The 24,386-nt window shown below is 40.0% G+C and overlaps 1 protein-coding gene and 1 pseudogene across 1 annotated transcript in view; one reads left to right on the top strand and one right to left on the bottom strand.

The window, feature by feature from the left end:
* Ect2 (epithelial cell transforming 2) overlaps nt 1-24,386 on the bottom strand; it is a 58,800-nt gene that overhangs the window by 11,537 nt on the left and 22,877 nt on the right. Inside the window, exons 14-22 of the mRNA XM_029474863.2 lie at nt 23,225-23,344; nt 21,489-21,557; nt 19,217-19,327; nt 18,330-18,426; nt 15,452-15,533; nt 13,921-13,999; nt 13,210-13,329; nt 8,371-8,509; nt 5,950-6,104 (exon numbers count right to left, since the gene is read on the bottom strand). Coding sequence (XP_029330723.1) covers nt 5,950-6,104; nt 8,371-8,509; nt 13,210-13,329; nt 13,921-13,999; nt 15,452-15,533; nt 18,330-18,426; nt 19,217-19,327; nt 21,489-21,557; nt 23,225-23,344 — 972 coding nt within the window. The remainder of the gene's footprint in view (nt 1-5,949; nt 6,105-8,370; nt 8,510-13,209; nt 13,330-13,920; nt 14,000-15,451; nt 15,534-18,329; nt 18,427-19,216; nt 19,328-21,488; nt 21,558-23,224; nt 23,345-24,386) is intronic.
* LOC115030779 (small nucleolar RNA SNORA17) lies at nt 1,309-1,430 on the top strand (annotated as a pseudogene).

Below are 24,386 nucleotides of genomic sequence, written 5' to 3'. Positions count from 1 at the left end.
GCAGCTATGGGAAGGCAGTTTTTCAATTACCCCCCAATGCCTATAGACCCCAGAGGAACACAGAAACAAGTGTTGAATTTACGACTGAAAAGCAGACACTGGCCTCTCCTGAGGTACAGAGTCAACTGTAAGTAAAAGGGAGCGCCAGTTATGGCTTACAAGTTTACACAGGAATGCTAGTTAACGTGCACACACAGACTGAGCTCACATTTCTGGTATCTAAGGACAATAAAAGTACCTAACACACAAGTTATCCAGTCCTTCTTCTTTCCCTTTCTTAAGCTTAACTCCCTGGCTCCCACAGGCACAAAACAAATTATCTTTAGACTATAAGAAACAAAAGAATTGCAGGTTTAAACTTGCATAATACCCAATTTATCACATTATACATATGCAAATATTTCAAAATGTAGAAAAAAATCTAAAATCTGGAATACTTGGGAATCTTAACATTTAGGATCCAACAGTTTTGAATACTAGGTGATATATGCATCTTATATATAATCTACTGAATAGTTATAAATAAAAATCATATATTAACTTCATTATAAATAATACTGGCTCACAAGAACAAATATCTTCCTACAGTTCCTATGTCTATTCCCCTTTAGTTATAATTCTGCTTACAAGATTATCAAAAAATCAAAATACTGTTATTCATAAGCAATCAGTGGCAATAATTAAAGTCAAAATACAGAATATATATAATATGTATGGGTATTTTGCCTGCATGCATGTATGAATGTATGTGTGTACACTACATGCATGCCTAGTGCCCACACAGAAGATGAACATGGGCATCGAATCCCTGGGAACTGGACACAGAGTGTTTCAAGCTGGCATGTGGGTGCTGGGAACAGCACCTGAGTGCTATGCAAGAACAGCCAGTACTCTTAGCCACTGAGCCACCTCTCCAGCCAAGACATAGAATATGGTTTTTATTTTTTATTAGAAACACTGAGTTAGTGTCAAAAATACTAAATAATGGCATACAGCATTTAACTCTCAAGTTACTTCTTCTAGATGAACTATATTGGCCAAAGATAACGATGCTTAAGTTCATGTATTCATAAAACTATACCACTGGTATTAAAGGTATGTGTATGGGGTGTGTGGAGTGTGTAAGTGTGTCACAAAAAACACCTCCCTGACTGAGAATATACATGTTGGGAAGAGACTGGAAATTTTGCTGTATATATTCTAGAGTTAACACTTTAAGCAGACTAAACTTTACACATTACATTCTGAAAACACAGAACATGGGGAATCATAAAATTAGGGAGCAGAGATACACAACGATTTGACTGCCCTGCCCCTACAAGTGTAGCTGCTATGTCACATGTGCATCAGTAGGTGGCAGAGAGACGGACTATTTCTTCACTCTGTTCTGATTTGTGAACATTTAAGTGATTGATTAGTAGCCTTACCATTCCCTGAAAAAAACAAGTCTGGCATGATCACCAGTCCAGTGCCAGATGGGGAGCTAGCTTGAGATGATCACCAGTCTGGCGCCTCCAAGGCCCAGATGGGCATCCAGGGTGGAAAGCAAACTGGATACTAGAAGAACTCCACCTAGGACCATGAGCCCTGGGCAGGAGTGAGCCCAAGACAGACTAGCCTTACATGGGGCCACTTAGGTGGACCCAATAAGGAGATGAGCCCAAGCTGACCACCAGACGAGTGCCGGTAGGGCCTGGACAGGGAGCTAGCCTTAGATGAGCACCAGTCTGGCACCACGAAGGCCTGGGGGAGTAGACCATGCCTGAGAGGATCCCTGCCCAGCACTATAATGCATGAGCTGGGCAGAGCAAGTGCTCCTGAGACCACTTCAGAGATAACCCCAGACACTCAGCGAACCAACGAGCCACTAAGTAGAGCAAGTAGGTGGTGGAGAATTGGAAGAGAAAGAGAAACAGAAGGACGTGGGCACAATGAAGAGACAGAACTGGAGACTCAGGGGTAGGAACAGCCTGATGTGAGCGGCCAGTGACGTCACCTGGATCCTGGACAATGCTGTAACTTCAGGGGTGGGAAGGTGGCCTTGCAGCAGCAGGGGTCTGTTACCAAAGGCCAGGTGGATGTCTCTGATCTGGACTGCCTCTTAGGGACATGTTGGTATCTGAGGGTTTGCAGAACTGTCTCTTGAGGTATGAAAGTAAAAGAGCTGACCCCAACCCTAGCCTGATGCCATACTTGGGACAGCACCCTTCCCCATAACAATGCAGTAGTTGCAGATAAGCTAGCCAGAGGATGAGCATGAGGAGAGCTAGCCCTACCCCTCCCCTGCTACAACAGTAGAGCTGACCCTGATGCGGATTGGGTGGAAGGCCAAGAGCTGGCCCAATGAAGTGAAACTGAAAAGTCAGCAGGCAGGCCAGCTCAGGCCCCAACCCAGGACTTTGAATTTGCCCTCCCTAACATCTACCCCAGCTATGAACTGCTGGAGTGCATGAGGGGACCAGTCCCATAGACCCAAAACCAGAGGATCCCCATGACACAGGGTGACAACAGGATATTTGAGAGGAGTCCCAGTGCTTCCAATATTGATAGTACAGCAGAAGTCAGAAGCCTTGACCCAAACCAAAGTCATTAAAATGAACATTTGCAAGCAAAGAAATGTAGACAAAAGGGTATACTGTGAGACACACTGTGACATACTACAGCTTCCACAAGATTTTTTTTTCCTCTGTTGTAGGGGAGGCTTTAAGGGTGGAAGGCAGGTACGAGAAGAAAAGAGTGGGACTAGGGTACAGACTGAAATTCACACAGATAAAAGGTTTGACTGAGAATAAAGATGCCTGAGTTCTAGAGTTTGTTATACAATCATCAGTTATTATTCTTGGCTTTAGTTTCACACGTATTGTTTTAAAGTTTTCTTTCATCCTGAAAGCTTTGTTAACTCATTTACAAATGGTCAGAATAAATGAAACAGTATATACAATAAAATAATCATACTTATTTTACTCAGTTAAGCAGCCTTAAGCTGGTGTGGTAATCCTAACAGGTCTGAAGACTCCCTGGGATTACATATCAAAGGAGACTTCAGCAACAAAATGAGCAAGCATCTATTATTTAGGGTACTAGGAATTTTTTTTTAAACAGCCAAAAACTATTGATTAAAAAAAATCAGAATAGCTTTAAAAAAAATTACCAGATGTACATATATTTATATCATTTGAACATACATATTTAGAAACATACTTTCTTCAATATGGCAAAATATTCTCAAATAAGACATTAAATGAGGGGCTTTAAATTATTTTACTATGTGTGAAACCTTAAACTCAGAAAAGAGCTTACTGATGTCACCAAATTTTTCAGTGCATAAGCAAATCTTAAGGAAAAAAATTTCAACAAACTGGAATAATTTTGTGCTGTAAGTATCAGAACATAGGTAAATGTTTGCTGCCATCTTGTGGATAATTATATTATCTGAAATTTTCTGCATTTGTTGCTTGTAGTTCAGTTCTAATATGATTATTCATCTTATAGTCAATAATTACACTTTAAGCAAAAATTTTCATTAGCTTTGCATTTCAATGTTACAAAGTTATCCACCTAGAAAAGACTGCATAAGCCACTCTGTTACCTACCCTGATCTATGTAACATCATTATAAGGCAGGTGTAAGTGTGGTAAAATGTTATTCCCCTGGGAAGGCCCAAGAGACTCTTAATACTATCACTAAACAGTGTCAGTTTCTCTCAGCAACAGATCTATTCGCTGTATCATTTCTGCAGAGTAAGGGCTCTCTATCTAACAACCTCACAAGATCACCTTATCTTCCAAGGGGCCTTGAATTCATCCAAGAGCTACTATAGAATCTCAAATAACTGGCAATTCATTTACTTCCAGTCATCTCATTGTAATCTGTCTAGTATAAAGGTACTTTAAGAGTTGCTGTCTTGTCAGGACAGGTACTGCTTTCAGTAAGAAAGAGAAAAAAATGCTCTCTCTTTTACTACAGTCAAGCTCCCCTAATCTAACAATGTGAAATCATAATCCAATGCTCCATGAAACAGTGTGCACTTAATACTGAGTCTTGGAGCAACTTATATCTTCAGACGAGAGATATATCTGACCAGGAAAGTCTACAGATACCCCACATCTGAAAAACTTGACAACATGTATGCCACTTTTGGTTCCAAGCATTTTGAAAGAGGAATATTCTGCCAATACTATCCATACCTAAGAAGGCCGATGGAAATTACAGGGTAGGAGTGAAGGAAGCCAGAGGCTGAGGTGGCAAGCAAGACGGCACAGTGATAGGAAACAAGGTCATCCTAAGTGCTAAGGAAAGTCAGACGAGTGGGTACAGTGTCTGCTTTTAACTTAACCAAGAGGCAAGATGCAGCACTCTCTCCTCCTCTTGAAGCAAAGTGGGAAGAGGCCTCTGGCCCAGGAAGAATTCAGTTCAGGCCCTGGACTTGAAACTCACCAAAGGGCGTACCATGATGAAACCAGTACTGAGCAAAGTTCCGACACCAGGGGCTATACTGAAGAGCCACGCTAACCAACAGCAGGGGCTATACTGAAGAGCCATGCTAACCAACAGCAGGGGCTATACTGAAGAGCCATGCTAACCAACAGCAGAAAGACTGCCTCTACCACCAGGACGGTTAATCTGAGCCAGAATCCTATGGAGCCCAGGCCTTTCGGCATGCCTTTGGAGGGTTATTTGGGTTAGGATGTGGCGGGGCCTGTCTACTGTGGGTGGCACTCTTCTGCTGCAGCACGCTGGGATGCTGACCTATGTAAGGAGAAGGAAAAGCGAGCACAAGCATCACGGCCTCGTCACTGTGCGAGGACATGACCAGCCTCTTGGAGCTCCTACTGCCTTGGCTTCACCACTATGATGGACTACACACTCTACAACTTAAGAAAAACTGTTTTAAGAAAACTCAAGTTTCAAGAAGACAGAAAAGATCCAACACTCAGCAGACACTAGTAGTAATGGGAGCAATTTAAAAAGATCACTGTGCAGAAAAAAAATTCACCATGTTACAAAGACAACAGAAAAAAGCATCAATGTCAGGTTAAGTCAAATAACAAAAATAAAATACTGAGTTCAAAGTTCAAAGGCAGGCCATCTCAAAAACAGTCACAGGGAAAAAAAAAAAAAAACCAGGAATGAAGAGAGCTTGCAACAACTTTGGCACACCGCTGAGCAAAGACTTTCATTACTGGATTTCAGAATGGTTTTGATTTGAAGGGGCTGAAGAGATGGCACTGGTGGCTCTTTCAAAGAACCTGAGTGTGATTCCCAGCACCCACATGGTGGCTCACAACCATCTGTAACTCCAAGTCCAGCCAGGCCACAAACATACATGCAGGCAAAACAGTGGTCAACACAAAATGATAATTTAATTTAAAAAAATAATGAAAGTTAGAAAACCACTTGTAAAACAGCTACATAAGACATTATATTGCCGGGCGTGGTGGCGCACACCTTTACTCCCATCACTCGGGAGGCAGAAGCAGGCGGATTTCTGAGTTCGAGGCCAGCCTGGTCTTCAGAGTGAGTTCCAGGATAGCCAGGGCTACACAGAGAAACCCTGTCTCGAAAGACAAACAAACAAAAAACCCCCAAAAGAAGACATTATATATGCAAAATTACCTTAATGTCCATCTATTAAACTCCCTGATTAAAAGGAAAAGAATCTACAAAAAGCACACCGTGCATTCCAAGTGCCCAAAAGCCTCACTATAAAAGTGCAGCCACAGAGCTAGAAAGTTAAAACTGACCATCTGGGAATCAGGGACTCGGGATATTTCATGGGCCTAAAAATTTAAAAACCCTTCACCAAACAACCTAGGTTTTCAGTCTTATGAGTAAAACTAAAGGCTCTCTCCAATTCATGATTAACTCGCCACTGGAAATGTACAGTCATTCACTCTGGCCGCACTGTGCACGCTTACACCTGTATTTGACACAGGTCTAAGAACTTACAGCATCAGCCTTACAAATGGTGTTGGCTACATGTCGACACAGCATCTTCAGCCAGCTCTCCTTTGGAAGCTCCTCTGACGTCATCTGGAAGCTGAGCAGGACATTGGCCTGTTCTGTTGGTGGCCTTACAAGCAAGGCAAAGGCATTGTGACAATCTAGGGTTCCAGAACAACCATCAACAGTGTTAGTCCTTAGCTATTAGACATTTCGTTTCCGCAGAACACCAAAATCAAGTCCCTCCTCTCTCTGCCCTGCTTTCTTTAACTCAAAGGGAGCATCAGTACAGTCATTTGAAGACTGGGAAGAGTTAACCACATATTAGAAAGCAAAGGAACCTGAGAACAAGTAAGGAGTGTTCTCTGTGACTGTGAAATGTCTCACTGATAGCTTAATAAAAAATAGGTAACATTTCTTAGCATTCTAGTATCTAATTTCAAAAGTAAAGTGAGCGCATATATCACTAACACACATAAATCAAATCAAAGGGTACAAATATCAAAACATAATTGCTTTGTAATTGAGATGCTAAAATAACATTTTAAAATTACAATGCTGAAAAATGTGAAGACAAACAAACTTAAAATTACTATGAATGAACATGTGGAGGCCAGGGCAGCTGTGGGAGGACTGCTCTCTCCAGCACAGGGTCCCTGGGACTGAACTCAGATAATCAAGTGCCTCTCTATCTCCCTGATCTGCATCTTACAGATATCCACTAATGGGTTTTGAACACTTTCACAACCACAAATCCACCAAATTTAAGTAAATGCCTCATCATAGGCTCTAGGAAACAGAGTTGAACAGGTAAAAACCAGTTTTGTAAGTTACTGTGCACTGGAGATGTGGCTCAGGGGTAGGAGAATTGACAAGCAGGTACAAAGCCCTGGGTCTGATTAGTAGCAACACACAGGAGAAAGAGGAGCTGCTCACGTCTTACAAACTCAGGAGCAGATCACCTAAAGCACTTAACTTTATTTAAAGAACAAAAGAAAAGATTTCCTAAACCAAGACACACAACACTAGTGCTGTTTAACTAGATAGCACAACTTAAGGTAGATGTCCAGTGGGGCCTTTTCAGAAAAATCAAATACTAGTCAAGTGAAAAAAGGAAAAGTTTCCCTTGGGACAGTGCTAATTTGGATCAGGATGTCACCAAAAGCGTTTACAGGCTCGGTCTCCAGCTGGGCGCCAGTGGGAGGTTCTAGATGGCTGAGGACATGCCATTTCACGGCTCAGCCATGAGGTCCCATCATGTGCTCTCAGACATGATGAACCAAGTCACCACCATTCACAGCAGTGAGACCAAAGAGAATGGACTGAAATCTCCAAAATCATCAGCCAAAGTATCTTTAGAAATGCATTACCTCAGGACTCTTGTTGCAAGAGAAAACTAGCACACATGTATGTGTGCGCACACATGTACACATGCCTACTTGTAGTTTATTATTTGTTTTTGAGTCTCATTACGTACCTATAACTGGACTCAAACTCAGAGATATGCTTTCTTTCTGCCTCCCAAAGGCTAGGATCAGAGTGAGCCACGACACCCATCTTTTTCATATGTATGTGTGTGTGTGTATTTGATCCTATGCCAAGTTACCAGATACTGTGGGCTATTTATTTGATATACATCTACTAATAATCTCTCTTTTCTTTAAAAGAAGATGGCATGATTCCTATGCACACTCTCATGCTAGAGCTGTGGACTTTAGTGAACAAATCGTGGGAATGAGTTCTTTTCCTCCACTATGTGGGTGACAGAGACTGAACTCAGGTCACTCTTGGCAGCAGGCACCTTTACACATTGGACTGTCTTGTCATCACTTCCACAACCCCCTTCCCTAATCTTAAAGACATTCCTGGAGCAGGAGAAACGGCTCAGTGGTTACGACCTCATAGGCTGCTCTGCCAGAGAACCTGGGTTCATTCCCAGCACCCACATGGCTCACAGCCATCTTAACTTCACTCCCACGGGGATGTGTGTCCTCTGTCGGCCTCCGTGAGCACTGTATGGATGTAGTACACAGACATGGACACTAAATAAACATCCATACATATTTTTAATGGGAAAAAAAAAAGAGCCCAAAATGCACCATTGGTGAAAAAAATGTATTAAAATATATGGTCCTGAATAAAACTGGTCATTTATGTTGGATTTCGAAGAATTATTAGTAAGTAAGGTGCTATTTTAAAGTAGAGCCATGTAAAAGTTGTCTGACTTTTAAGAGAGGATATTCCCCAAGCTGGTGAAACACTTTCATTAGAAACAATGAAAACATCGAGTCTGTACCTAGGAAAGGAGCTGATAGGGAGCCACATGTGAAGAAAATGTATACATCAAAGAGAAATTACAGTAATAAACCTAAGCCTCAACAAGGACAAGCTAGTCTTGTTTAACGAACGCTTCCTCCATAAGCTTACCTTCTGTCTCTCGGATGTCCAGCACCTTCTTAATCTGAGAAAGAGGCATGAGATGAATGTGCTTCAGAGAAGCTGGGGGCCGGGTGCGGTCGTGAGGACTTCTAAAAGTGCCAATAACCTTGTGCCGCTTTCTTGCTATCTGATTGTAGGGGAAAGTCAATCATTATTGTAATAAAGCCAGATTTCGAACATTTAAAAATAACAACGTCAATCACATAAATGTATAGGCAACTAATCTGTGATTAGCCATTCCAGTTACTATGCAATAAAAGCAAGAGACGGACCAAGAAGCACACATGTAATATGTAGCCAGATGCTCATGTCCATATTAGGAAAGTTCACAACCAGAAAGACAGGCCTAGGGATAGGGAGCGCAGAGACCCCAGAGCATGAAAGGACGAGACCACGAGGGACAGCAACAGAGGTCTAGAATAACAGTCCCAGCCCCACATGGGGAACAGTTGTTCTGGGGCAAGAGTCTAGGGCTCAAAATGGTGTTAATCTTAGTTTAAATTAAAAACTTTGAAATCTCTCCTAGTAACAGAACACACAAGTAGTGCGAGATCGGTCCTGTCCTCATGCTTGCTTACAGAAGCCTGCCAAAGGGAAGCATCCACCTGAAACCCCAGCTCTAGGGGGCACTGCGGGAGAGGAGGACTTTCAGTTCCAGGCCACCTCGAGCTACAGTGAGGCTGTCTCAACAGATAAACAACAACAACACACACACACACACACAGAAGCAATAGGAATTATAAATTCACAGTGCTGTATTAGGCTATAACTTTACCTTAACTGGATACCCATGCAAAAGGAAGAGATAGGGAACTGGAGAAGAGCAAAATCAGAAAGAGCTTGTGATTCGTGATATAGTGAGATTTTGCCAAAAGGAAAGAAAGAAGAAATCTCCTTTGCAGTAATTCAGATTTTACTGAAAGGCATCATTAACACTAAATGAACATCAATATGTACTTGAATTGAGATCGGTCATTCATCATGAATATGAGAGACACAGTTAAAAATTTATTACCTGGTATTGAGTTAATGAATAAGATGAGCTGGTCAGTATACTACAACTACACTAAAGCAGACACAGATGTGTCTAGTCCACATGTCACACATATATTATAATAAATTATATACATATCTTACATATAAATTACATATACATTTGTGTATAAAACAAATACAAAGGCTCACACACATATCGTGAAAAGTAGGCAGCAGATACTGATTCCTGTGCAATAAACAGATACGCTTTCTTTTTGTTTGGCTAAATGAAATATATTATTTTAAGATTAATTTTTAAAAAGGAAAGAAGAGTATTAAAATTGATGGTGCAAATACTAATAAACCAAGGATAAAAATAAAAACCCAAAGCACAGATAAAATATTCAAATGGAAAATAAATCCTTAAAAGTCATCTGTCATATTAAAGAAAATACAGATGTACTAATATTCAACTGTTCTTAATGTACAGGTATAGTGATTGCTCTTGGTTTTATATTATATAGAATTAAAGTATTAAAAGTAACTTTTTAATTTCAATTTTACTGAGTTTTATTTTTCTTAAGTGAGTGAAATACATACTAAGGGTCTACCTAGGAGTATGAATCCTGAAGAGCAAACTTATTATCAGAAATACGGTAGCTGAACAGGCATGGTGACACATGTCTGTAATCCAGCATTTCAGAGGCTGAGGTAGTTTACCCCAGCCTAGGAGGCATAGCAAGATTGTGTCTTAAACTAAAGCAGCTGGGCTGTGGGTACACATCCTAGTAATGAATGCACTGAAAAGGAAGAGGCAAACAGAGTACAAGGCCAGTCCTTGCCAGACTCAAAATAACATAAACAAGAACAAATAGCCGTTTCTAGTCAAGCTACTGAGAGAGAAGCTAATAGGACTGCTGATGGCATTTATGTTAACCTGAAACAAGCTAGAGTCATCAGAGAGGAGGGAACCTCAACTGAAATAAATGCCTCCATAATACTCCGCTACAGGCAAGCCTATAAAACATTAGTGATTGATGTGGGACGGCCCCGTCTATTGTGGGTGGTGCCATCCCTGGATTGGAGGTCCTAGGTTCTGTAAGAAAGCAACTGAGCCAAGTCATGTGGAGCAAGGCACTAAGCAGCACTCTCCATGGCCTCTGCATCAGCTCCTGCATTCAGGTTCCTGCCCTGTTTGAGTTCCTGCCCTGAGTTCTTTTGATGATGACCAATGATATAAAAGTATACATGCCGGGGCTGGAGAGATGGCTCAGTGGTTAAGAGCACTGACTGCTCTTCCAAAGGTCCTGAGTTCAAATCCCTGCAACCACATGGTGGCTCACAACCATCTGTAATGAGATCTGATACCCTCTTCTGGTGTGTCTGAAGACAGCTACAGTGTACTGACATATAATAAATAAATAAATAAATAAACAAACAAACATGCCAAATACCCTTTCTTCCCTGAGATCTGACACCCTCTTCTGGTGTGTCTGAAGACAGCCACAGTGTACTGACATATAATAAATAAATAAATAAATAAATAAATAAATAAATAAACATGCCAAATAGACAGCTACAGTGTACTGACATATAATAAATAAATAAATAAATAAATAAACAAACAAACAAACAAACATGCCAAATACCCTTTCTTCCCTGAGTTGCTTTTGTTCCTGGTGTTTCATCGCAGCAATAGTAACCCTGACTAGAATGGAGGAGAACAAAAAGTCACTGGACTCATGAAGGTTAAGAGACTGAGGCCAGGGCTTGAGAAGGTACAGAGACTGCCACGATAAGAATGAAAGCACTAGGGATCTTGGGAGCCAATTATGGTAAAATATGAAGGGGATATAAAATTAAGAAACAAATCACAGCTGTACTAAAAGCAAAGATAAATTCCATAACCAATTGTTAAGGAAACCTAAATAAGCCAACCTAACAAAATGAGGCCAGCAGACCTAGAGACTTCAACAGGAAAAACCTCAAAAACTATTAACCGAAACAAAGAAAACACGTCAGGCTCCTGATAGTGAACGCACCTTCAGGTAAAATGGGATTAAGACTGACACCTGACCTCGTTTTCCAAAGCAGAGCAGGATGAGTGGTTATTGAGGGTGAGATTCAGGCAACTCAGCGTCACCTAGTGTGTGACTTTTATGACTGTGTTTCACTCCACATGGTCAACTGTGTATCACAGTATCACTGTTCTGTGAGTTTTATTACATTACTAGCTAAATGAAAGTATCACTTCTGAACCTCTAAGTGCAAGGCCCTTTATCAGAGGTAGGTCTTCCTTGAGACTCAACTGCCCTTTAATCCCCTCTGTGCGTGCTGTGGTTTCTAAGCCTGGCTAGTGTTCTATACTGTAAACAATAATGTACATAATGGAAGAGAGGAGCTCTTTACGAGAAGTAGCACGGACTTAAAGGAAAAAGCAAAGCCAGCAGACACTTTGATGAGGGCAACAGAAAGTTACCCAGGAACAAACATGTCAAAGAGTATTCTTGTTAATGTCCAAATGAACATCTTTTCTTTTTTGAAATAAAGAACACTGTATTCCTTTCTGCCTGTGCTAGATAGTTTAATGTTAACCTGACACAAGCTAAAGTCATCTGAGACGAAGAAACCGAATGAAGAAAATGCCTCCATAACATCAGGGTGTAGGCAAGCCTATAGGGTATTTTCCTCGGTGATCGGATGTGGGACGGTCCAGCCCACTGTCGGTGGTGCTATTCCTGCCATGCCTGGGCTGGTAGTCCTGGGCTCTTAAAAAAAAAAAAAAAAAAAAAAAAAAAAAAAACAGAAGAAGAGGAGGCTGAGCAAGCCACGAGAGTGGCCTCTGAGTCAGCTTCTGACCTCAGGTTCCTGCCCTGACTTCCTTTGGTGATGAACAGTGCTCTGGAAGAGTAAGCCAAATAACCCCCCCCCCCAAGTTGCTTTGAAAATGGTGCTTCATTGCAGCAATAGAAACCCTAAGACACATCCCCTCATTATATTCGTTAATTGTTAAAAAACTCATTATTTGCCTGTGGGGTACCATTGGAAAGAAAATACTGAACATACACAGGTGAGAGTTTTACAATTAGAATTACTACATCTTATCACTATAACCTTATTTTAAAGACTTCAATTTGACATTGTGGCTCATGCTGTCATCCCAGCACTTGGGGAGGATGGAGTGGAAGGGCTTCCCAGGAATCAAGGCCAGTTTGGGGCTATAGAGTGAGTGAGACACTACCAACATAGGAAAGAGAAATCAAGGAGTCACGGTACTAAGTTAGCAAATTAGTTCCTCAACTGCCTTCATCTTAGCTGCTAAAGCCTACTTCCATTTTCATTAAAAACAAAACAAAGAGGCCCATTGGACTTGCAAACTTTATATGCCCCAGTACAGGGGAACGCCAGGGCCAAAAAGTGGGAGTGGGTGGGTAGGGAAGTAGGGGGGAGGGTACAGGGGACTTTTGGGATAGCATTGGAAATGTAAATGAAGAAAATACCTAATAAAAAAATTAAAAAAAAAACCAAAAACAAAAAGCAAAACCCCACCTTGTAGATCTTGAATAAATATACATAAAAACAAGGTTCCCCAGAACTCATCATCTAATTTACTTGTAAGGAATTCTGACTTGGTTTGCAGTCTGGAAATTTGTAGCAAAGTTAGTATTAGACTTTCTCCCAAAAGTATTCCTCATTACAAAATCAGCAACTGATCTCTTTTTTTTTTTTTTTTTGAAAAATAACTGAATATACCTCAAATTTCTATATTGCACTTCGATTAAAGCTTTATTTTAAATAATTAGGGAGATCACAAAATACAGCAGTGTTAAACTTCAATGAGTACAAATTTACCTCGAGGCAGTCATTGAAGAGGAAGAGAGTGACTTGCTCTCCTCGGTCGCAAGGGTGCTCACCAAGGGAAACCGTTTCCACTCGTTGCACCAGGCTCCGATGAGAAGATAAGAGATTAGCCTGAGAACAGTAAAGAGTAGTCAAATGTTATCAAGCAGCTTTTACAAGCTGCCAATCAAAAGTGGCGCTCTGACTGCTACTCTGTTTTAAAGACCCGGTTTTTTTCCTACTTATATGTATGTTGTCTCTTCGTGAATATGTTTTCTCTGTGTAACTAACTGCATTCTCAGAACCCAGCAGAGGGCATCCAGTCCTCGGTAGCTGGAGTCATAGGTAGTGAGTCACTGGACAGCAAGTGTACATAACCAGAGGCATCTCTGCAGCCTGAGACTGTTTATATTCAAACCACAGAAACCTCACTAAAGGGCTGGCAAGATGGCTCAGTGGTTAAGAGCGCCGACTGCTCTTCTGAAGGTCCCGTGTTCAAATCCCAGCAACCACATGGTGGCTCACAACCATCCGTAACAGAAATCTGATGCCCTCTTCTGGAGTGTCTGAAGACAGCTACAGTGTACTCACATATAATAAATAAATAAATCTAAAAAAAAAAAAAAAAAAAAAAAAAAAAAAAAGAAAGAAAGAAAGAAAGAAAGAAAGAAAGAAACCTCACTAAAGCAGAAAATTCAATGGCCATCGACCAAAGCTACTTACTGGGCATCCATCTACTTCATAAACAACATCAAAAATTTGCTTCTGTGCTTCTGTTTTTCTCTTATCCTCATTGATATGTCTGGAAAATTAATGGTTGTTTCATAAAATTTCTATATAGACATTGAAATCAGTATACAAATAAATCTCATGTCACAAAGCCCAACTTTCATGAGGGTGCCTTAATTGTGATACATGAATCAGATAAATATTCCTTCAAAACATCCTGATATTAAAAAATATTCCAAGGAATCTTTCAGAATTGTTATACCTTACTATAGAACATTTTACTCAGGATTTACACCTTCTAAAATACAGTTAGCTTGTATAATACTTGATGTTAACAAAATTCTCAGGTTTGAAACATACTCTGCATTAGGCTTTATATTTTCCTCTCAAGTTATATGGCAGTCATTTCCCAACAGCCACAAGCGCGACGCTTCTAGACAGGGTGGCTTAGACGCCACCTGCCTTTTACCCTTGTGTCCAAAACTAAAAATCAGTCAAACATTTTTCTTAAAATTAGAAAACACATAATGGTAAAAAGCCCAAAACTGTGTTTATTGGACTAGGCTCTTAGTTAACAATCACGTCTAACTAGACCCTGAGAATTTATGCGGTGAACAGTTTATGAATGTAAGAGTATGGAAACTTTCACTGCTAAGAGGTGCAGAAACACCTCTGCTCATGGTGCAAACTTACTGAAGTTATTGTCACCAGGAAACACCACTGGGAAGTGGGGTCCAGGAGGCTCTAGCTGGAGCTCAGCAGGGAGGCTTAGGAATGCAAAACTCGCATGGGCTTAGGATCTGGTTCAATGGGAGAATGTTCTATGAAGAGAACTTCATGAATTTAAGGAATGTGTAAAGCCTTCACTGAAGGAAGTTTAATTAACATGAGAAAATTTATTCAAGAAATATAGAAAGTACGAAAAAGAAAATTCAGCTGGTGAGAGGACCTATGAATGCAAGGCTTGTAAACAGATTTTAATTGAAATCAGAAAATCCCCATGAAAAAGACCATATGCATGTGAATGACATGGAAAAGCCTTTCTCTGGAGCACAAGAAAGTGCATTCACGTTTATTTTCAAATTTCCATTACTGGCTCTGTACATATAATTAAGTCAGAAATAACTATTTTGATCAATATATTCTTACAATACTTATCATTTTAACTGTAACCTTACTATTAGAGAAAGAACTTAGATACTTTATAAAAGTATGTTATTGATACTTTTCTATCATTTATGACAAAGATTATCACTTCCAGCCTAATCCAATAAAAACATGGAAACATGCCAACAAGGTGGATCTATAGGTAAAAGCATACAGCCCCAATATTCCATAATCCCATGTAAAAGTGGACGGAGGAAACAACCTCCAGTTGTCTCCTGACTTCCACTTGCCTATGATAAAAGCCACATGTGCACCATACACTCAATCTCTGTCTGTCTGTCTCTGTCTCTCTCTCTCTCTCTCTCTCTCTCTCTCACACACACACACACACACAAAAAGTAAAATATAAACTGCTTACGTCATTACTTCTTTTAGTGATCCAATAGCTTTTTCTAAAGTGCTTTTGTCTGGGTTTTCATCAGCTGTATGCTTTTTAAGATCTGTAATAATAAAATGGGTTTTTTACATGATCAAAAAGAAGTCAGTGGTTTTCCACCTATGCCTAAAAAATACATCACTCTTTTTAATATAGGTTAACTGTTTTTAAAGATAACATCTAGCCCTTATTTTGAGCAGAAGTCTGTGGCCAGGTACAGTACAGCAGATCTGCAAACCCTAACCTTAAGAGAAGGAGGACTGCAAGTCTGGAGCAACACTTGACTGCACAGTAACGGCATATTCTCAAACCAATGGCTTAATGTGTAGGTTAGCGGTTGAATGCTTGCTTAATACGTGCAGAGTCCTAGGTCTGCTTATTCCTTAGCACTATTGGTACAGGCTTTGAATCCTAACACTTGAGAGACATAGATGAAAGCATTATTACACCCATTATTGTCACCCATTAATACACCTAATTGGATATGCCACATTAGTATTAATATCTATCAGTTCACCAACTGCTTTAATTACATTAAATCAAATATTATTACTCAGCATAAGATATTTTCAAGATACAATTAAAGAGAATTAAAACTTAACTTATCTGCAAAACTGCATTGTGGGTGTCAGGATTTCCCAGACCACAGTGTCTTTCATAAACAACGGAGCTCAGCTAAGAGCTCTTATTTGCGGAGGGCCTACTTCAGCGCCAGTACCCAGGTGAGGCTGCTCACGCTTACAACTCCAACAGCAATGGATCTATCTGCTGGCCTCTATGGGCACTCAAACTCACAAGCATACACTTAGAAAAAAAGTGTTAACCAAAGTTCTCTAATAACACTGTCTTCTTCCATTAAAGAGTCCCAACTACTACTTGGGAGGCAGAGGCAGGTGGATTTCTGAGTTCGAGGACAGCCAGGGAAACCCTGTCTCAAAAAAACAAACAACAAACAACAACAACAAAAAGACTGCAAACTACTTTACTGATTAAATTTTCAGAATATTCAGTACTGACTTTTTAAAACAACAACAACAAACAAAACCATTGCTTTGTCACATGCCTTTCAGTCATTCTGGGAGACTTGTAGATTCCTCAAGCTTTCCCTACACTACTACATGCTTTTAAGTATGGTATAGGAACATATGACCCCATTATAGAGAGCATCTGCATACTTTATGAGCAAGCTTTGTGTTATTTATTGTAGACATTCATGTTTAACATGCTAACTCTGCTTCTCCAAGATTCTGGAGTTTTTGTTTTGTTTGGGTTCTTCTTTTGTGGGCGTTCTTGCTGTTGTTAGTTTGTTACAGGGTCACTCTAAATTTAAGAGGCCGGCCTCTAACTCATCGAAACCTGCCTGCCCCACCTCTCAAATGCTGAGATCAGGACACCACTATGCCCAGATTTCTCAGGCTCTTTCTTTGTTCCCTATGCCTCACTTGAGACATCCTTAGCCAAGCCACACCCAATCTAGCACCACATCAACCTAATGTTTATGTGGAGTAACACAAAGATGCTTAGTCATTTCAGTCATGGTAACATCTGATAAACTTCTACTTAATAAAAAGTCCTACTGTGAGCTAGGAATCTGCTCCCGCCTCAGCAGGGTTAGACTGGAGGAATGCCTGGTCTAAAGTGAGACTCTACCCCCAAAAATGAATCAAAGAATGAAGAATTTGAATATGCAAATTGACTTTTAAAAACTCAGTTTTGAAAACCTAAAGGTTGGATTATTTAAAGACCATCACCACAGTCTACACAATAGGATAGGTTTAAAGATCAGGGAAGCCTAAAGCAATTTCAACTAGAAAGGTAATCTATAAGGGGAAAAAAATTCTCCCTTTTTTGTTAGCCCTATAATTTATACTAACTAAAACTGTTGAAAAAAGGTAAACAATCAATAAATTAGATTTCTGAATTTCTACTTTAATTTAGTCAACCAAGTATAAACGATAAACATATCCTTTTTAGCCAGAAGTATAATTTCAATCATAAAGCTGTGATAGACAATCCTATTGAGACTTGAAGTTTTAAGTGTAAAATAATAGAGTATTGCAAGTGTACACTAGACAACCTGAGACTGATTAATTTGAGACAGGGTCGGATATATACTAGGCAGGCTCAAACTTTCTATGCCAGTCCCTGGAACCTGTGCTGACTACAAAGGACTGCACCATGCCTGGGGTCTGGAGACAATCCATCAAACTTAGGGATTGTGCACTCTGCCAATCCTAAGATGCTAAAGAAGGCTAAATAGAAAACTCAATAAAAACGTTAGCTAAAATTCAGAGGACTAGAAACTTGGGTATGAGTCCTCTTCCTGTTAAGTCACTATAGGAATTTTGTTACTTGAATAAATAGATTTAGACATAGTGATACTAGGAAATATAATGAACTCCTAAGCAGAAGGACACAGCTATTACAACAAAGACTATCAGGCAAAACTCAGAATTTGTAGCTTTAGAGACCGTTTTTCAAGATTATCATAAAATTGATATCTATAAAAAAAAACTTTAATGCTTAAAACCTTATAAATTTTGAAAATAAGGATATCAACTCTTCAAGAAAAAGTGCAGCAGACTGAGGATGGGGCTGCTGGCAGACAGCGTGAAGCTGTGGGATGGAACTCCAACACTAATATAAATCAGACATTAATGACTGCACTCAGGAGACTGGAGAGGCAGATATTCAAGGTCATCGTCATATCTATGAGATCATGATCAGCTGGGCTACAGAAGACTTGCCTTCTCAAAGAAAGGGAAAAAACTATTGGATAAAAACATTTAAGATAACAAAATTAAGCAAACAACAACCCCCCCCCCCCAAAAAACCAACCAAACCCCAGTAAAACAAGTACCGTTTAAAAGTAAAGCGACACTGGGTAGCCGCTGCACTGGCCGGATGAGAAGTTCCACAAGGCTCTGTCGTCCACATTCTGGTTTAGCTTGATTTATCTAAAAGGAAGTAATTAATTTGTCACACGCAAAAATATTTTACTAGAAAAGAGCCAGCAGTTGACAGTGACGCTGAAGGTAAAGGCAGTTGCTGCCATGCCAAGCCCCAGAATCCACAGGGTCAGAGGTTAATGAACTTCTGATCTGCACATGCATGCACAAGCACTGGCATGAGCACATCTGTGCAAGCGCACACGCGCACACAAATAAATCACCAAGTAAATTAAGAACTCATTCAGGACGGGAGCTGCTCTCAGGCCCATCACCATGACTCGATAATTCTCCAAGACCGACAGTTTTCCCTTGCTGAGGAAAGGTGGGCGTGTTACAAAGCGTGGTCCTCTACAGAGTTGTATGCACAGGCTTCTGAGTTCCTATAAGGACTGTACCATATCAACTACGCTGGCACCACTGGTCCTTACAGGAAAAACAGTGTCAGGAAGCAGCACTGGGAGCTTCGAGAACTAAACACGGACAACGTTATTTCTTTTGAAAATAACCACAAATGGGCAACCATAGGCAAGGCCCTGGGCTCCATCCCCACCAATCAAAACCAATCAAAACAACATCCCTATTCACTTAACTACCTCTTGTCCTCTGCTGCATAAAATTCCAAATTTCTACGTCTAAACATCATAAACACTCCCAGAAACAACTGATTTTAAGACAAGTATTAAGGCGTTCTTATATGAGTAGAATTTTCCTAACATTATAATTTACTTTAAAAGACGATTTTAATGAGTTCTCTCAGAAGTGACTGAGAATTCTGTATGATAAGAATGTATGTTACCTTGAGGAAAGCATGAAATCTGGGCTTTTGTTTCTCACATTTAATGATCATTTCCTTGCTCATTTCAAAGAAGTTTACAAACGGAGGGTAGGTTTTTACCAAATCTTTTGCCTAGAAACAAAAAAGAGAAACCGCTGGTTATGAACGTCACCCTCAGACAAAAAAACCTTTGTGACACAATTGACAATCACAATTAAGATTTATATTCAAAAAAAAAAAAGAAGTTTAAAGTTTCCTCACAATTTCTGTTAATACAGCTTTCCTTTACAAACAAATTGATGCTAAACACAATGGCACAGGCCTCAGCCCTCAGGAAATCAAGAGACTGCCAAGATTTCCAGTAATAGAGCACACTGGCCTCCCAAGCTCCAGGGCACCCTCAGCGTTAGAGTGGGAGTTCATCTCAAACTCTGTTTTTCATTGCTATCCAAACAACGCATCAACTGGTATCCACAACCTAAGACATAAAACAGCAAATAAAGACACATATGCACACATGCGCACACATACATACATACACACACACACACACACACACACACACACACACACGACACACACATTAAAACAGGACACATTTTTGAGTCTCAGTTGATAGTGTGTGCCAAGTACACAAAACCTTGGGTTTCCACCCCAGCACAATTAATCTACGCATGATGACACCTATCTATGAACTTGGCATTCGAAATCTGTTTTCAGAATACGTAAAATTAAATTAAAGTTGGTCTGTACAGAGTCTAAAATTGCATTTATTGTTTGCTGAAGAATACAAACCACTACTAAATACCAATCCTATTACCCAAAACATGCAACTTAAGGAAGGAAAAATTTTGGTCTGAAGAGATAGAATAGCTATTGAGAGAATTTATTGCTCTTGTAGCAAATGAGAATTCAGTACCCAGTGCCCCACACGAGGCAAGAGTGCTCATAACACCCTGTAACTCCAATCCCAGGAAATCTAGTGTGCCTTCTGGCCTCTGCAAGAACCTGCCTGCATATACCCGGACACACATAGAAATACCATTAAAATCAACACACTCAATCTTTGCAAACAAAACATGAAGAAAGTTTCTTGGCTAGAGCTGGAGAGATGGCTTGGTGGTTAAGAACACTGACTGTTCTTCCAGAGAGGTCCTGAGTTCAATTCCCAGCAACCACACGGTGGCTCACAACCACCTACATTAGGATCTGATGGCCTCTTCTGTCAGACAAGCACACATGCAAAGAGCACTCATGCATAAATTTTTAAAATGTCTTGGCCAATTAAACATGTTAATAGCCATCAGATAAACAAATTCCTATGTTTACAGTCCTCAACAACCTGAACACACACATATAAAAATGAGGAAAAGGCCTCAGAAAACAAAAGCACTGCTGCAGAAAGAACGTCATACACTCAGATGCGTAACCCAGCCTCGGGTTCAACAAACGCAGCTTATACTCACAGGACTTCAGGAACAGGAAAATATCTTCTGGTTTTGTGTTTTGTTTTTCTTTTGAGACAGGGTTTCACTTTAAGTTCAGGCTACCAATTTTCCTGCCTCAGTCTCCCAAGTGCTGGTATTACAGATATAAACCACGCAACCTAGTACAAATGATTTATTTACTAAATGTAAGCTACGCAGATTTTTGTAGGCCTTTCGTTGGGACAGGGTTTGAAGGCCTCTGACAAACAATTTTCTTGCCTCAATATCCTAAGAGTTAGAAGGAGAGGTGTATGTATCTATAACCTACCTCTTGATTTGTTTATTGTTTGTTAAAGGACTTCTATAGTTCTAAAGATTGGATCCAGTCCCCATTCACAATAGGCAAACACCAACACGAACTACCCTAACCTCCAGCCTTAAATGAAACAGGAACTAATAAAAAGGTTTCTTTCTCCCCGACTACAATGTGTAATGAACAGTCAACAAACATCCTTGCCTGACTCATATATGTGGCCCTAATCCTAAGAAATCAAATTCCACAGAGGCAGACAAAGAGATAAACAATACATTTTTGTGTGTGTACATATATATACAGGTTTATAAATTATAATACACACACACACACACACACATACCATTTGGGGATAGCAGACAACTTTACACAAAAGTCACTATGCAACTGTGTTCTAACGATGATCTTATGTTGCGCTGGGCATATTAAAAGTTTAAAAGTCATGAACAATCCTAGCAGATTTTATAACCATGGGAAATGGCATTTTCACATTTCCTTCCGTCAGTCCTTAATGAGATACCACTTAAATGTGAACTCTACAATAAACACTTACATATTTAAGAAAGATGTCACCAATACTTCTGCTCTCATCCCAGTTAGCAATAAGGTCTTCAAGATCATCCTGAAAAAGGGGGAAAAAAAAAATCAAACATTTAAATCCAACAGCTCCTTACACATTTTAACATCTATTTATGAGATTTTCTGTTGGGAAAAACAATTCACCTTTTGCAGTACCATAATATTATGTGCAAACTTCTTATCACAACAAAGAATTAAATTTTTGTCTACAAAGACAGCAGCCTTTGGATTAATTAAGAAAATATAAATAGCACTGTCAGACAGACCAATCCTAATTCCCCTATATGACTGATAGATCGATGTTTTGTCTTACTAGCTATGAAAGTTGATTGACTTTATTAATTATGAAAAGGCTATTTTTAATCCTGCTGCTGTAGCAACTAATTTAACACAAGTCATTAAATATTCTAACCTGTAGCAGGGTTCAAGCAAATCTTACTAAAAGGGACAGATGGTAAATATTCCAAGGCCATATGTCTTCTGTCATTAGTAGTCAAGTCTGCAGAATTTGAATACTATGAGAAGCAACCACACAAAGTATCAAAGGGGGGGACGAGAGACTAGAACCCTGAGTCCTAAATGGGATGCCTTTACAAACCTCCACTCTCGGGCCTCAGAGATCTATGTGGAAGAAAAGGCAGAAAGATTTTTACCAGCCATCTTGGATGAGTCCAAAAAAAAGCAGCATCTTCCAGACAGTATAACAGAACTGAGCACATATAAGCTCAGAGACTGTGGCGGCGTACATAATACCTGCATATGTCTAAGTCAGACAGAACCTGAGCACTGAGAAGGGGAAAGAGACTTAAGTGAGTCCTACCGTAACAAAGACGTTATTAGGAACTGATACTTCCTGGGAAACAGAGAATTGGTTTTCTGCAATGGAGTGTCACTGGGTTTAGCAACCACACTCTAGGGAAGGCTCCATACCAGGAGCAGTTGGTCAACCCCAAAAGGGAGCCATGGTTTTTTTTCTTTTTTTCTGGGCTCTTTTGTCTTGCTTTGGTATATTTCTTGTCTTGTTGATTTTTTTTTGTCTGTCTTTTGTTTTTTCTTGACTTGCTATATTCATCTTTTTTTAAAAGAGACAAGGAACATGAAGCTGGGTGGTAGGGAGGTGAGGAGCTCTCTGGGAAGAGGAAGGTGAAAGAATGAGATCAAAATAGAAAGTATGAGGAAAGGAAAGTATGAGGACACAGGCTCTGCTATCAGACTCTTCCCCGAGACAGAGGGCCTGATGCATCCTATAAACCATATCTGCTAATCCCTAGCTCATAAAATTCCTCAGTCGCCCTGAAACACAAAATAGTCATAAAAACTTGAATGGGCTGGAGAGATGATGGCTCAGGGATTGAAAGAACCTATGTGCCATTTCCAGCACCCACAACTCCAGTTATAGAGGTTCCAGTACCAACTTCTGCCTCGTTGGGTACCAAGCATGCACGTGGTATACAGACAAACATGTAGGCAATATTTATACACATACAGCATGTCAAATTTTTTATTGAAGATATTTACCATATTTGAGCCTAGAGTAGTGTCTTAAAGCCTAAACAAGGAGGACTGCCAAAAGGGAAAGCCAGAAACATTGTGAGATCTAAGTTTTACATACAGTACTGATTTACGTAGCTAGGTTGAAATACTGGAAATGTTACAATAACTACACACAGCCCACAAAAAGAATGATATTGACCTCTAATACAAACTTACCTTTATCTTCATATGCACATCAAAAATATCTGGGATGCTCCCAAAAATAGTCTTGATCTCCTCAGGTGCAAGAATAGGTCCACCACGTTGTCCTTCTTCTTCTAAGGGCACCTGAAATAACTAACGGAGGAGGGGGATCTGGATTATGCAAACTGTGAAGAAACGAAGGCTGAAATGTAAATAGCTATGATCAACAGTGATGGCAACCTCAGAAAGAGCCAAGGAAAGTGTGCTCCCTAAACTTAGCCATCTTTTCTTATTACATTTTCCTTTCCATCCATAGATTGACGTACTTTGTGCGCACGCACATACAAGGTGGGGGTGGGGGTGGGGTGAGCAGAAGGTAAGTAAGTGCACTGCTGCTCTTCCAGGGGACCCAGGTTCGGTTCCCAGCCCCTACATGGTGGTTTACAACTCCAGTCCCAGGGAATCCAATGAACTCTTCTGATTTTCACAGGCATTGTGCCAAAACTCAATATACATAAAATAAAAATATATCATTTTTTTAAAAAAGGAACCAAACAAATAAATTATTAGAATTAGAAGAGGTTTTTTTAATTGAATTTTTAAGGAAGCAATAAGCTTTCTAAATACATAATAATAAAACACTAAATGCTTTAGAAATGGTGGCACAGAAACTCAGTTGCAAAGAAACTAGATATCTTCATCTCACATGAAGAGACCTGAACTCTATCCACTTATTGCTACAGACATCATCATCATCATGTTTGTTATTGTTATTATTATTGTACATGGCTGTATATGAAAGAGAGAAGGGAGGGAGGGCGAAGACGAGGAAGAGGGAGAAAACATGGGTGCACACATGCAAACGCACATTTGGAGGCCAGAGAACAACTTTCAGAAGTCTATTTCTCCTTCTATCATGGGGTGCTGGGATCAAACTCGGGTCATTAGGGTGTCTGAGGCAAGTGCTTTTACCCACACTGAGCCATCTCCCTGGGCCAGCTGTATCAATCATAAAAGAGAAAAAGGAAAGAAAAGAACCTCATACAGAGAATAAGTCGGTCCAGCAAGGTCACAGGATAAAAAGGCAGCACACACATAAACACAAAAAGCAAGCACAACCCTATAGTTGGAACAACATGATGAACTAACCAGTACCCCGGAGCTCTTGTCTCTAGCTGCATATGTATCGAAAGAT

Source organism: Mus caroli, unplaced genomic scaffold (assembly GCF_978045245.1).
Source record: "Mus caroli unplaced genomic scaffold, Mus_caroli_1 scaffold_3, whole genome shotgun sequence".
Classification (NCBI taxonomy): Eukaryota; Metazoa; Chordata; class Mammalia; order Rodentia; family Muridae; genus Mus; species Mus caroli.
The sequence above is the reverse complement of the archived record's forward strand: the minus strand, read 5'-3'. Positions and strand labels throughout refer to the sequence as shown.